Source organism: Halichoerus grypus, chromosome 1 (assembly GCF_964656455.1).
Source record: "Halichoerus grypus chromosome 1, mHalGry1.hap1.1, whole genome shotgun sequence".
Taxonomy (NCBI): Eukaryota; Metazoa; Chordata; class Mammalia; order Carnivora; family Phocidae; genus Halichoerus; species Halichoerus grypus.
Window position 1 is genome coordinate 144,636,061 of NC_135712.1, and position 12,524 is coordinate 144,648,584.

The 12,524-nt window shown below is 45.3% G+C and overlaps 2 protein-coding genes and 1 pseudogene across 2 annotated transcripts in view; 2 read left to right on the plus strand and 1 right to left on the minus strand.

Moving 5' to 3' along the window:
- The window catches only part of SEC22C (SEC22 homolog C, vesicle trafficking protein), a 48,374-nt gene that overhangs the window by 5,964 nt on the left and 29,886 nt on the right, over positions 1-12,524 (plus strand). The window lies entirely within an intron of this gene.
- Positions 5,629-10,497, minus strand: SS18L2 (SS18 like 2). The gene is made up of 3 exons (XM_036080288.2): positions 10,294-10,497; positions 9,925-10,001; positions 5,629-6,168 (listed from the first exon to the last, which is right to left on the minus strand). The coding sequence occupies exons 1-3, from the start codon at positions 10,360-10,362 to the stop codon at positions 6,081-6,083; spliced, it is 234 nt and encodes a 77-aa protein (XP_035936181.1). The 5' UTR covers positions 10,363-10,497; the 3' UTR covers positions 5,629-6,080.
- On the plus strand, positions 7,157-9,134 carry LOC144381923 (heterogeneous nuclear ribonucleoprotein A1-like; annotated as a pseudogene).

Consider the following 12,524-nt stretch of genomic DNA (forward strand, 5'->3'; position numbering starts at 1 on the left):
AAGGCAGACGCTTAATGACTGAGCCACCCAGGTGCCCCCTTTTTTTTTTTTAAAAAGATTTTATTTATTTGACAGAGAGAGACACAGTGAGAGAGGGAACACAAGCAGAGTGGGAGAGGGAGAAGCAGGCTGCCTGGGATCATGACCTGAGCCGAAGGCAGATGCTTAACGACTGAGCCACCCAGGCGCCCCAACTTTTTTTTTTAAAAAAAAAAAGCCTGATTTTTCTCAATACAGCTTTAAAGTCTTTTAAATTGTTTCATATCTGGTCGAGATTTTTAAGAACCTCATTTTTTAATTTGTAATAAAAGTTTACAACTTGATTTTTTCAAGAAAGTCAACAAATGGCAAGCACCCATTAATAAAGGTCTTAAATAATTTAAAAAAAATCACCTTAATTGTGGATACTGCACCCACCTTTTGGCCTTTTAGGCAAGTGGCTTTTTTCCCACTAACTTGCTTTAAAGTATGACTATGTGTTCACAAATGTCTAATCCTTCATTGTCTTTAGTGGGGAGCTTGTATGCCATCAAATTCATATGAAAAACTCACTACAACAAGCACTTCTTGTCAGACAGGTTCCTTACTCTATATTGATCAACTTGTTCTCTGATTTCAAACTCTAAATTCTGCTGAGTCCTTGGCTCTGATGCTTTTTCTAGACACTAGCTTTTGCAAGTAGATTGGGTTTTGGTAAAAATTTTTCATCTGCTGTGGTGCTAATGGAAGCTACATTTGCTCAGCCAGTCCATCTGGGTCTACCCACCCAGGGTGTGGTATCTTGGTTGTTTCCCTCAGAAGAAGACTCTGACAATAGTTTGAGTGCAAGTTGCTTATTTGAGAAGTGGCCCTAGGAAACTCCATCTAGAGGGTGGAGAAGTGAACAAGGAAGATAGGCAGTAAAGTGTGTGCTATTAAGCCAGTTACCATAGTTGCGATTAGAGCTTAACCCTGATGGGGAACTCTGGCAACCAGTACAGAAGAAGAAACATCTTGGAATTGTCCCTATGGAGGGGTGAGGGAGCTGGGATGCTCAATTAGAGTCATTAGTTGAGAGCTGTTCCCAGAATGGTAATCCCCAGGTTCTTCTGGTCTGCTATGCCTGGGCAAGGCAGACTTCCTGTTTTAGGAAAAAAGTCCTCAGGATAGAGATATGGATATGGACTGTTGGGAGTCAGTTGCAACACAATTAAAGGAGTACAGTTCAAGGAATGAGTGTGGGATGCTGAAAGCTTCTGCTGCAACTGGCAATTTTTTGTTTGCAGACAAAAGAGTGCTCAGGAATTGAGAAGCATAAACTTTTTCTATGATATATAAGAAGCATTTGATAATTTCCACTTGGAATCCCTGCAGCTTCAATATGAGGACACTTTCTCAGCATCCTTGGTCCTGCATAGTGCCCTGGTCCACGCCTGGGTGTGGGTCTCTTTTGTCTTGCCAGGCTTATTAGGAGCTCCCTGAAAGCAGGGCCCAGTGCCCCTTCTCCTCTATTTTCCTCACTGTAGAGCCCAACACAAGGCCTGGTCAACTGAGAACTCATGTTATAATTGAGTTGATGACCACATAGGTGAACACTGCTCTAAAATGGACTCGAGAGAGAGAAAAAAACCCGGTTGGAATGAAAGGTCTTTGCATAGCCCTTGTTTCTGCCTGCACTGCTAGGTCCCTTGATGGTCACGGTCAGGTTCCTTGTTATTCATCTCTCAGCTACAATGTTACCTCCTTGGGTCATTCCTGATTCCATAATTTAAAGTAGCCACCCAGACACTCTCCAGCACATGACCCTATTGTAATTCTCTGCACAGCCACTTATTACCATGTGAAGCTTTCCTTGGTTGTTTATATATTTTTTGCCTGTCTCCCCCATAAATACAGGTTATTTATACTGTGTTGTCTTCTTTATATAAGAATAAAGTTTCCACGAGAGCAGTGACATTGTCTGACTTCCTCACTGCAGTACCTTCAGTGCATACTAGTGGATCAGTAAATAGTTTTTGAATGAATGAGTTTATCACAAACGGAAACGAAAACAACCTCCCTTTGGACCCTAGACTCTTATTTAAAAGATCTAGGAAGGAAAGAAAGGTTCCCAGTGACTGAACAGAACATCTAGATTCCAGAGGAATCTGCAGGATTTTCATTGGGAAAAGAGGTAACAGATTAACTTCTTAAAATTGCTTTTATTAAAATGGAATCAAAACCATATTACGTGTAAGGTAGAGTAACAATAAAATGAAGATACTATGTACCCAGCTTAAGAAATATACTCAGGATCACCTTTAGTAACGGAAGTTTATTACAGAGGTTCAAGAGCATATGAGATAGCACTGAACTTCCTTTCCTCCCTAGCCATATTGTGACTTGGGGTCCCCAAAAGTCAGACTTGGATGTCAAAAAGCCTCATGAGGAAGTGGAAAAATAGCTTCACATCTTGTGGAATAAACCTGACCTCAAATTATCTGCTCTCTTTGTTTTAGCTGCCATATCCTCATCTCAGGAGAATGTGGTAATGACAGAAGTCAGTCACCACAGTTGCAAATCCTGGGAAGCAGGCTTGGAAACCCCAGAGAAAGGCTCAGGCCCTATGTAGGCTGTTCAGAGATCAGCTTGACCCTGAGAGTTGGAAAAGGGCAGACAGGCTGAGTAGAGGCTTAATCTTGAAGTAGGAGGTCCTCTGAGAAGAGAGCGGTTAAGACATTCTGGCCAGGTTTGGTCTTTACCTTTTTAAATCACCTTTCACAACTATATTGATTTCTGGGTCCTTTAAGAGGGATGGCAGATACTTGTGCTTCAGGCGGTCTCTGAAGCAGACAGGTAGAGGTAAGCTGGGGCACGTATGATGACAGCTAAGTGGCCTGCCCCAGTTTCTCCAGTGTATCTCCCCAGAAAAGGGTCCTCTGGAGAGTAGGGTCATCTGTGGCTTAAATAGCCTTGGCCATTTCCAGAGGCTTGTGATTTGCCCTGCTTCGGTCCTCTACACGTGGACTGAAATACCTTCCAAGAGACAAAGGGAGGGAAACAGCAGGTCACAAACTCCTTCCCCCTGAGGGAGAACTGAACTTTGTCTTCAAGGCTATTGCCTCTGCTACACTTACCTACTATAGGCCCTACTGGCTTGCTCAGAGCCCACACATTGGAACCTCTGATGCTCTGTCACAGACCCTTGCCTACCTTGCCAGTAGTGGACAGTTCCTACAAGGTCAGGCTCACCTTGTGCTGGCAGAAGCCCCCCTCAGGGGCTGCCATGCAGCTTTTTACTTTCTTCCTCCTCTGACGTCTCGGAGTTGGCTGCAAAGGCTGCTTGTTAGTCCAGGGGACCGAACTCCCCTGTAGGGAACCCCAACTCAGGTGGACACTTCTGGGGCATTTGTATGCTTTTGAGATCATCCCCCTACCCCCTGGATTGAGTCCTTATTGCCTATAGCAGTAACTTTGGTAACACACACATTTAGTGGCTTTTCCTTCTTCCCTGTCTCACTCTCCTTATGGCCTTATTCCTGCTTCCTGAGATCATCCCCCAAATAAACTATCTGCACCCAAGGCCTTGTCTCAGGCTTGAGGCGAGACCTAAATTGAAACATCAGCTGATGCTCTCATCCCAGCTTGGGCCAAGCCGTATGTAAACAAGTCAAGGTGCCTAGTAAAGGGAGACAGCTGCCATCCAACTCCAGCTGATGGTTGCCATGTGGACCTGCAGGCCCAGCATTGCTAGAAATCCAGGCTATAATGGGAAATCCTCTCTAAATGTTAGGAACTAATTCAAAACTAAAAACATTGCATAGTGCCCACCATATCTGCTGACCAGGTCAGGCCCATGAGCAGCCCACTTGGCATAGTATATGGGCATCAACCCCATGAACAGTGGGGGGAGGAAGAATCCGTTAATGGGCTAGGACCCTAAGGATGGAAAAATGGGTGAGGGAGCAAAGAACAGGCTTCTTCCCAGATTTGAGAAGGGCCTGAAAGGGCCAGAGCCCTCAGATAACACATCAGAGCACACATTAACACACATTGTTTACTTCATGCCCAGCTCTCAACCACAGTATCTCAATCTCACAACCTCAGGAGGCAGATATTACTTTCATTATCCTCATTTTATAGGTGAAACAAGAGCTCTCAAACGCTGCAATTGAGCTGGGACTCAAAATGAGGTCTCTCTTCACTATTTACACATTTAGTCTCTCTGGGTTGCAATCCTTGATTCCTACAAAAGGAGCCAGGCATCGGAGGTTCTAATTTTGGGTTCACTTAGGAAAATCTCCTTGCCTCATTTTACAGATAAGTCTCAAAGAGGGAAAGTTCTTTATTGAACAAAGCTAATAAAGGCAGAAGGGATGATAAAATAGGAAATCACCAGTATCCAATCCCTAATGAAGTAATAGATCAAAACTAGGCAGATCATAACTTAAGCAAAAGGCTATCAGGCACCTGATTAATAAATCAAATCAGGTCATTCCTGATGTGATGCAAAAGCAAGTACCTCTTACCTGCTATGATGTATACTTGCCAAAAATATTAGAATCGGAGTCTGAATGAGCCTCTAGATCTACCAGTTTATAGGAAAAGTGGGCAATAGTGGGACATATTTAATGACACCATAGGGATACAACTAGGTGAATGCAGAATATGAGAAATTTGGGGGCAAATGACCTAGTTTTTCCAACAAATGGCAAAGAAGAAGGGGAACTGCTAAGTATTTTCACAGAGACTTAAGGGACAGAAACACAATGCAGTGTATGAATCTTGTTTGGATCCTGAGTTAGAGAAATCAACAAAAAGACATTCTCTGATAATTGACGGGGCTCAGGACATGCTACTCCAAACTATGGCACGTTGGCTTATTGAATATTTCAAGCTGAAGAATCTGAGAAATGGCACATGCTGGAAGGACTTTCTGACCTCGCATGAAGCAGGTCATAAGACCCTCATGTGAGGGGTGCCCTCCCTATACTCAGAAGAAAGGAGCATCCTGGGGCGCCTGGGTGGCTCAGTCGTTAAGCGTCTGCCTTCGGCTCAGGTCGTGATCCCAGGGTCCTGGGATCGAGCCCTGCATCGGGCTCCCTGCTCCGCGGGAAGCCTGCTTCTCCTTCTCCCGCTCCCCCTGCTTGTGTTCCCTCTCTCGCTGTGTCTCTCTCTGTCAAATACATAAATAAATAAAATGTTTAAAAAAAAAAAAAGGAGCATCCTTATCTCTTAAAATGGAGCAACACTGAGAATTTGAATGAAAAGACCATGTTAAGTTTCCCCAATTTACTACACTTCGCTCATATCCTTCTGTTTTCCACTTTTCATCTAATCTCATATAAAAATACTCAGGTTTAACTGTTTCTTTGGGTCTTCATTTCTTTATGAAGGCCTCCCATGTCACATAAAACTTTCTTTTGTTAATCTGTCTTTTGGTATAGAGCCCCAGCCAAGAACCTTAAAAAGACAGGAGGAAGAAGGTATTTTACAAAAGTATTTGAAAAGATATTAGTAGATGACATTAAGTAATAATTAAGAATTACTATTGATTTTGTTAGCAATGATAATGGTGTTGTTACATATATTTTTTAAGTCCTTACGGTTTTTCCGGAAGACCAAATGGAACACTTATCTTATGAAAATCTCTATACCTCAATATGAGTGTTCTGTGGAAAGGCAAGCTTTATTTCAAAGCAACCTGAAAACAATGGTTAGGTCCACGACTACAACTGGTAGGGGGAGCACACAGTTACATGTCCATTTGGCAGCGCCTCTAGGAGTCTCGCCAATTGCTGTTGATTGCCCACCACCTAATCAGTTTCATCTTCATGTTGAAACTGAAAAGGTAGAATTGAAGATGCCCATGATATCTCTGTAATCCAAACATGCCCATTTCAGGAAAGAGAACATCTGGAGTCAACTTAATCTGCTTAATTATTAAAATAAATATTTACACTGAGAATATAGTTCATTTAGTAGCTTTCTTCACATTTTCACATTTTTAAAAGAGCCACAAGGGTTCATCCATGTTTTAAGCAGTTGAGTTGGTAAAGATCCTGTCTTTACTTCATAGGACATGGATTACACTCAATTACTCCTCATGACAAACTGAAAGATTATTCCATTGCTTTTGAAGCACTGGTTGGGTTGGCATCTGCGATGGTAGCCAAATAAATGAGATTTCTGTGTAACACATGCTGGTACCTATGGGTGAAAAAGAGGCAAAAATTAGAGGCTTTGTTTTGCTGAACATGAACAAAAGACTGGGAAGGAATTTACCCACTCTACTGGAATGGTTCATCTATTGATTGGATGATTCAACATCATCAACCTCCTTGATTAACACCAATGAAAATATATCTAGAATCTATCTGTTCTCACTTATCACTTTCATAGCTACCTCTCTGGGTCAAGCCACTATCCTTGCGTACACTGTTGTATTGGGCCAGTCTCCTAACTGGTCTCCCTGCTTTACCTTTGCACTCCTACTCTATTCCCCACATAGCAACCCAAGTGATTATTGTACAGTTTAAGTCAAGACTTGCCATACCTCTGATTAAAACCCTCCAAGGGCTCCCCTCTCATTCTGAGTAAAGCTGAACCCTTCTAGCCCTTCTGGCGGCCTACAAGGCTCTACATGATTGGGGCCTCTCGTTATCTCTCTGACCTCAGCTCCTACCACTTTCCCTTCACTCTCTGAGTTCTGGCTGCAGTGTCCCCTTTGCTGTGACTTGAAGATAACCAGTGTGCTCTAGCCTAGGGGGTTCTTCCACCTGATGCTGTCTCTGCCTTATATATTTAGGTAGCTGGCTCCCTCACCTCTGGTGAGGACATCTGAGTAGATGTCCCACCAGAGATACCCTGTGTAAAACAGCACCCCTTCCTGCCAATTAGCCTGCTTTATTCTTACTCAAAGCACTTATTAGTATGTGCCTAATTGTATGATTTCCTCCCTTTAGATTCTAGACTCTAGGATGTAAAGTCCATAAAAGCAGAGCTGGTACCTGATTTGATAAAAAGCAGAGCTGGTTTTGGTACTGATTCCCCAGTAGCTGAAACAGTGTCTGGTACTCAGTAGTAGTTATAAAATATTTGTGGAACAAAGTTAAAGAAGGAACAAGGCACTTCTATGGTATCAATATGAGCTTACGATAGTAGTGATTCTCAATCAGGGGGTAAAATTCTCTACCTAGGAAGACAAATCAGACTGGGGGGGTGGGCAGGAAGCCCACCGGAAATTTTGGTAACTTTCTTACCCATAGGTTGAGAATCACTACACCAAAAGGAATGTTTTGCAACTGTTTTCCATATAGAAAAATGGAGTTTACTATGAACTGCAAAAAAGCAAATTACCAGATGCCAGAACCAAATGTAAAGACTTACCCAAAGATGGATATCTCTACTATTTCATTGACCTGTTCAGTGAGGAACTATAGGTGATTTTTTTTGGGAGATGGGAAAAGGATGGTTTTCTTAAAGATGTCTTCAGTAAGAATGAAATAATGTATTTTTCTATAATAAATGGAGGATAATTCCTGGACTACATTTAGAAAAGAGACCATTTTCAAGATACGTTCGTTAGATCACTCCTTTCTGCCCGTGGACACCGCCGAGTAAGCATCGTTAAAGTCTCCCCTCCCTCCGCCGTCATGTCTAAGTCAGAGTCTCCCAAAGAGCCTGAACAGCTGCGGAAGCTCTTCATCAGAGGTTTGAGCTTTGAAACAACTGATGAGAGTCTGAGGAGCCATTATGAGCAATGGGGAATGCTTATGGACTGTGTGGTAATGAGAGATCCAAACACCAAGCACTCCAGAGGCTTTGGGTTTGTCACGTATGCCACTGTGGAGGAGGTGGACGCAGCCATGAATGCAAGGCCACACAAGGTGGATGGAAGAGTTGTGGAACCAAAGAGGGCTGTCTCAAGAGAAGATTCTCAAAAGACCTGGTGCCCACTTAACTGTGAAAAAGATTTTTGTCGGTGGCATTAAAGAAGACACTGAAGAACATCATCTAAGAGATTATTTTGAACAGTATGGGAAAATTGAAGTGATCGAGATGACTGACTGAGGCAGTGGCAAAAAGAGGTTTTGCTTTTGTAACATTTGATGACCATGACTCTGTAGACAAGATGGTCATTCAAAAATACCATACTGTGAATGGCCACAACTGTGAAGTAAGGAAAGCCCTATCTAAGCAAGAGATGACTAGTGCTTCATCCAGCCAAAGAAGTCAAAGTGGTTCTGGAAACTTTGGTGGTGGTCGTGGAGGTGGTTTTGGTGGGAATAACAACTTTGGTCATGAAGGGAACTTCAGTGGTCGAGGTGGCTTTGGTGGCAGTCGAGGTGGTGGTGGATACGGTGGCAGTGGGGATGGCTATAACGGATTTGGTAATGACGGAAGCAACTTTGGAGGTGGCGGAAGCTATAATGATTTTGGCAATTACAACAATCAATCCTCAAATTTTGGACCCATGAAAGGAGGAAATTTTGGAGGCAGAAGCTCTGGCCCCTGTGGTGGTGGAGGCCAATACTTTGCCAAACCATGAAACCAAGGTGGCTATGGTTGTTCCAGCAGCAGCAGTAGCTAGGGCAGTGGCAGAAGGTTTAATTACTGCCAGGAAACAAAGCTTAGCAGGAGAGGAGAGCCAGAGAAGTGACAGGGAAGCTACAGGTTACAACAGATTTGTGAAGTCGGCCAAGCACAGTGGGGGCAGGGCCTAGCTGCTACAAAGAAGACATGTTTTAGACAATACTCATGTGTATGGGCAAAAAACTCGAGAACTGTATTTGTGACTAATTGTATAACAGGTTATTTTAGTTTCTGTTCTATGGAAAGTGTAAAGCATTCCAACAAAGGGTTTTAATGTAGATTTTTTTTTTTTGCACCCATGCTGTTGATTGCTAAATGTAATAGTCTGACTGTGACACCAAATAAATGTGTCTTTTTTTAAATGTGCTGTGTAAAGTTAGTCTACTCTGAAGCCATCTTGGTATACTACCCCAGCAGTGTGAAGTTAGAATTCCTTCAGGGTGATGCCAGGTTCCATTCGAAATTGATTTGCAACCTGCTTGGGCACAGAAGCCATTGTCTCCACAAACCTTGGTGTAGTTGAACTGACAGTTAATGTGTTGTGACCTGGAGTTCACCATTAAAAGGGTCACCCAAGCAAAGTCTTGGAGTTTATTTGGTTATTAATATGATTGTTGGCACATCCTATGCAATATATCTAAATTGAATTATGGTATCATATAAAATTATAGATGGGATTAAAGCTTGTGCATCATCCATTATCATGTGTAATCAATAAACGATTTAATATTCTCTTGAAAAAAAAAAGAGACTATTTTCTTTAATTTTGGTATATAGCTAGAGAGCACATTCAATTACTGTGCAGAAGTTGCCTTTGGCCTAACTTGTAAGTCTTATTGGTCCCTCCCTGCGTGCATTACAGACTGACTGCAAGTTAGAAAATGAAGGGGGCGGAGTGCTCAGCTCAGGTCTTGATCTTAGGGTGGTGAATTCAAGACCGCGTTGGGCTCCATGCTGGGCGTGGAGCCTACTTAAAAAAAAAAAAAAAAAAAAAAAAAAAAGGAACTTAGCAGTCAAATGGTCTAACGCCTCTCAGAAAAAGGATAAGCTGGGGATCCATGAGGAGAAAGGAGCCAGAGCTCACATCTCCTGAGACTAGTTTTTCATGTGCTCCCTCCCCCATCCCTGTTGTCATCAGCTGACCTGTCTACGTGAAGGAGGTCTGCAATGAGCATTATCCAAATTTTGAAGAGGGTGCCACGTCTGACTCCAGGCTTCACAATGTGCTGTCTGTGTAGTCCTGGGCAGGTAAGCAACCTCTGTGAATCATCGGCGATCAATTATCCAAGACTCCTAGTTCAGGACAGCTGCTGTATCACCACCCTGGTTTCACCCTACACTCAGAAGTCGGGGGGTGGAGCGGGTACTTACTGGACGCACTCATTCGCCCGGCCTTTGTTCTGATACTCCACGATACAGCGGATGAGCTGGTCATTCTCCTCCAAGAGCTGAAAGACCAGAGAAAGGGTCAGTGCAGCGCGTTAAGACCAGAGAAAGGGTCAGTGCAGCGCGTTATCCGGACGGCCGGGAACACTGACCACCAACTCTCTCCAATGCCGGGCTGTCCTGCCCCGGTGCCTTTGCCAACTTTGTTCCCATCTCACTCCATACCCTTGCAAGTCATGCCCCTACGCACACCACAAGCCTCAGCTGGGATGCCGCTCATTCCAGGAAGCTTCCCGCACCCGCAGCCCTTGGGATCTCAACTAAGGACGTCTCTCGGCCCGAGTTAGCGCTCACCCGCTGGATCGTCTCCTGATTGACTTCCGCCTTGCCTTTCAGCCAGTCCGGTACGAAGGCCACCGACATCCCGGAAAGCCAGGTTAGACCCTGGCCTCAGGGCCTGCGGACCCCAGCGCCTCTTGACCGGAGCGAACCAGCAGGTCCGGACGCACTACGGCCGCAGCAGGGACCTCGATAGGTGGGGCCTACGCTCTCGACGTTGATTGGGTCCTCCCGTTGACTGGGAACAGGCGGAACGTCATTTGTGATTGGGCGCGCATGAGCGAAGCTCAGAGCGCCGGCCTCGGCCCCGCCCCTCGGCTGTTTGCCCCTCCTTTGCATTTGCGCAGTCTAGAGGCTAGCCTCGGGGGGCGGGGCCGGGGGCGGGGCCGGGGGCCGGGGGCCGGGGGCCGGGGGCCGGGGCCGGGGGCGGGGGCGGGAGCGGGGGCGGGCGGGGCCGGGCGTCGGCTCCTCGCCTCTTAGGCACCGTGTCCTGTCTGTCTGTGGGAGTACCTTGCCCAGGATCACACGGGAATCGTGGCCGGAACCAGATTTCTGGCTCCAAGTCCACTCTTCCCTCTTTCGACATCACTCTGGTGCATCCAGATCTGCGTCTGGAGCGTGAACCCTAGCCTTTGCCTTGAGCCAAGCCAAACCCTGCAGGGCCTAGGAAAACACTGGTGTTTGCTTTACTCTTGGCTGAGGGAGAAATTCGCACATATGCCTATTTTTCCTTTGGGTGGTAATAATGCTTATTAGGCTTACAACCCTAAAAAACACTATTATTTTCTCCATTTTACAGGTGAGAAAACAGGTGAAGTCACCTGCCTAAGATCTCACAGCTACCAAGGGCAAAGTGGGTATCAGTCCACAGGCAGTATGACTTTATTTTTTTATTTTAGATTTTATTTATTTATTTGACAAACAGACAGATAGCGAGAACAGGAACACAAGCAGGGAGAGTGGGAGAGGGAGAAGCAGGCTTCCCGCGGAGCAGGGAGCCCGATGTGGGGCTCGATCCCAGGACCCTGGGATCATGACCTGAGCCGAAGGCAGACGCTCAACGACTGAGCCACCCAGGCGCCCCAGCAGTATGGCTTTAGAACCCTTGTTCTTAACTACTACCCCATACTGCCCATGCACCATACTGCAGAGGTGGTTTGGTGCACGATAAAAGAAGGAAGCTGGGCCCACCCACCTGGACCACATATGCTGCTGGCAACCCTGAAACTCAGAAGTGGTTGTCTTCTCTCTTGTTCAGCCCATCCACTGTGGACATGGGGACAAGACTGGTTTTCCCTGCAACACAGAGTGAGCAGTAGCCGCATCATTTAGGAGGAAGATCTTGGAAGCCTTTACTCAAAAGGGGTCTGGGGCAATTCTGCCTCATAGAGCTTCATTTCCCTGAGCAGGCTCATCTGCTTTTGCTGGGCTCTTCCTCCACAGTCCCCTTATTCAACCCTGAGAGGAGGCAGCTTTCATCCCATTTCACAGAGGGATAAACCCAGTGAGAAAAGTGGGGCAACATACCTTCAGGGCTTCCTGGTTCCCAGCCTGTACTATTAACCACACACCGGGATCCCTCCCCAGGCAAAGTCCCCAGAGGTTCTGCAGAAAACAGAGTGGGCAGAGAAGGAACTATCAGGAGCAGAGTGCAGGCCTTGCTTTGTCCTATGCAGCTCTATTGTTGTTTAGACAAATGGTAACGACAGTAACAGAGATGGTGTTAAGCTGAGGCAGGTGCAGTGGACCAACCTGGTCCAGCATACAGAGAAAACCCTCCAGGAGAGTAGATGTTTCAGTATGAAGAGGAAGTTACCCAGGTGACAGGTATCCAGAGCCTGGACTCTCCCCTAGGAAAAATCAGAGCCATAGATGGTTTTAGGCAAAAGAGAAATGAAGTCAGAGATGCATTTTAGAGTTTTCCTGGCTATCGTATGGTGAAAGGTAGGGCAGCCAGACAAGAAGAAGAAGAAGAAGAAAAAACATGGAGAGGGCTACTTGCTGCAGGTATGCTGGCCAGAAATGGTGAGAGCAGTGAAAAAAAAAATCTGTGCATTTGAAAGACATTAGGAATAGACTTGGCGGGCCTTAGTGAATTAATGGGTGGCGGCGGGGGAGAGGAGTAATTAGGGATGACTTCTGGTGTCCTGGCTTAGGCAACTGAGAGACTGGTGATGCCAACTGGTGATGCCATTTATGGAGAAAGGGAATAGTGAAGGAGAAACTGACTGGAAGTGAGAATGATA

Excerpts from the sequence above, each read along its gene's own strand:
- SS18L2 (XM_036080288.2), bottom strand. The coding sequence starts at position 10,362 with ATGTCGGTGGCCTTCGTACCGGACTGGCTGAAAGGCAAGGCGGAAGTC. Across the intron at positions 10,002-10,293 it reads ATCAGGAGACGATCCAGCGG|CTCTTGGAGGAGAATGACCA; the intron begins GTGAGCGCTAAC and ends CTGGTCTTTCAG. Across the intron at positions 6,169-9,924 it reads CGGGCGAATGAGTGCGTCCA|GTACCAGCATGTGTTACACA; the intron begins GTAAGTACCCGC and ends TTTCACCCATAG.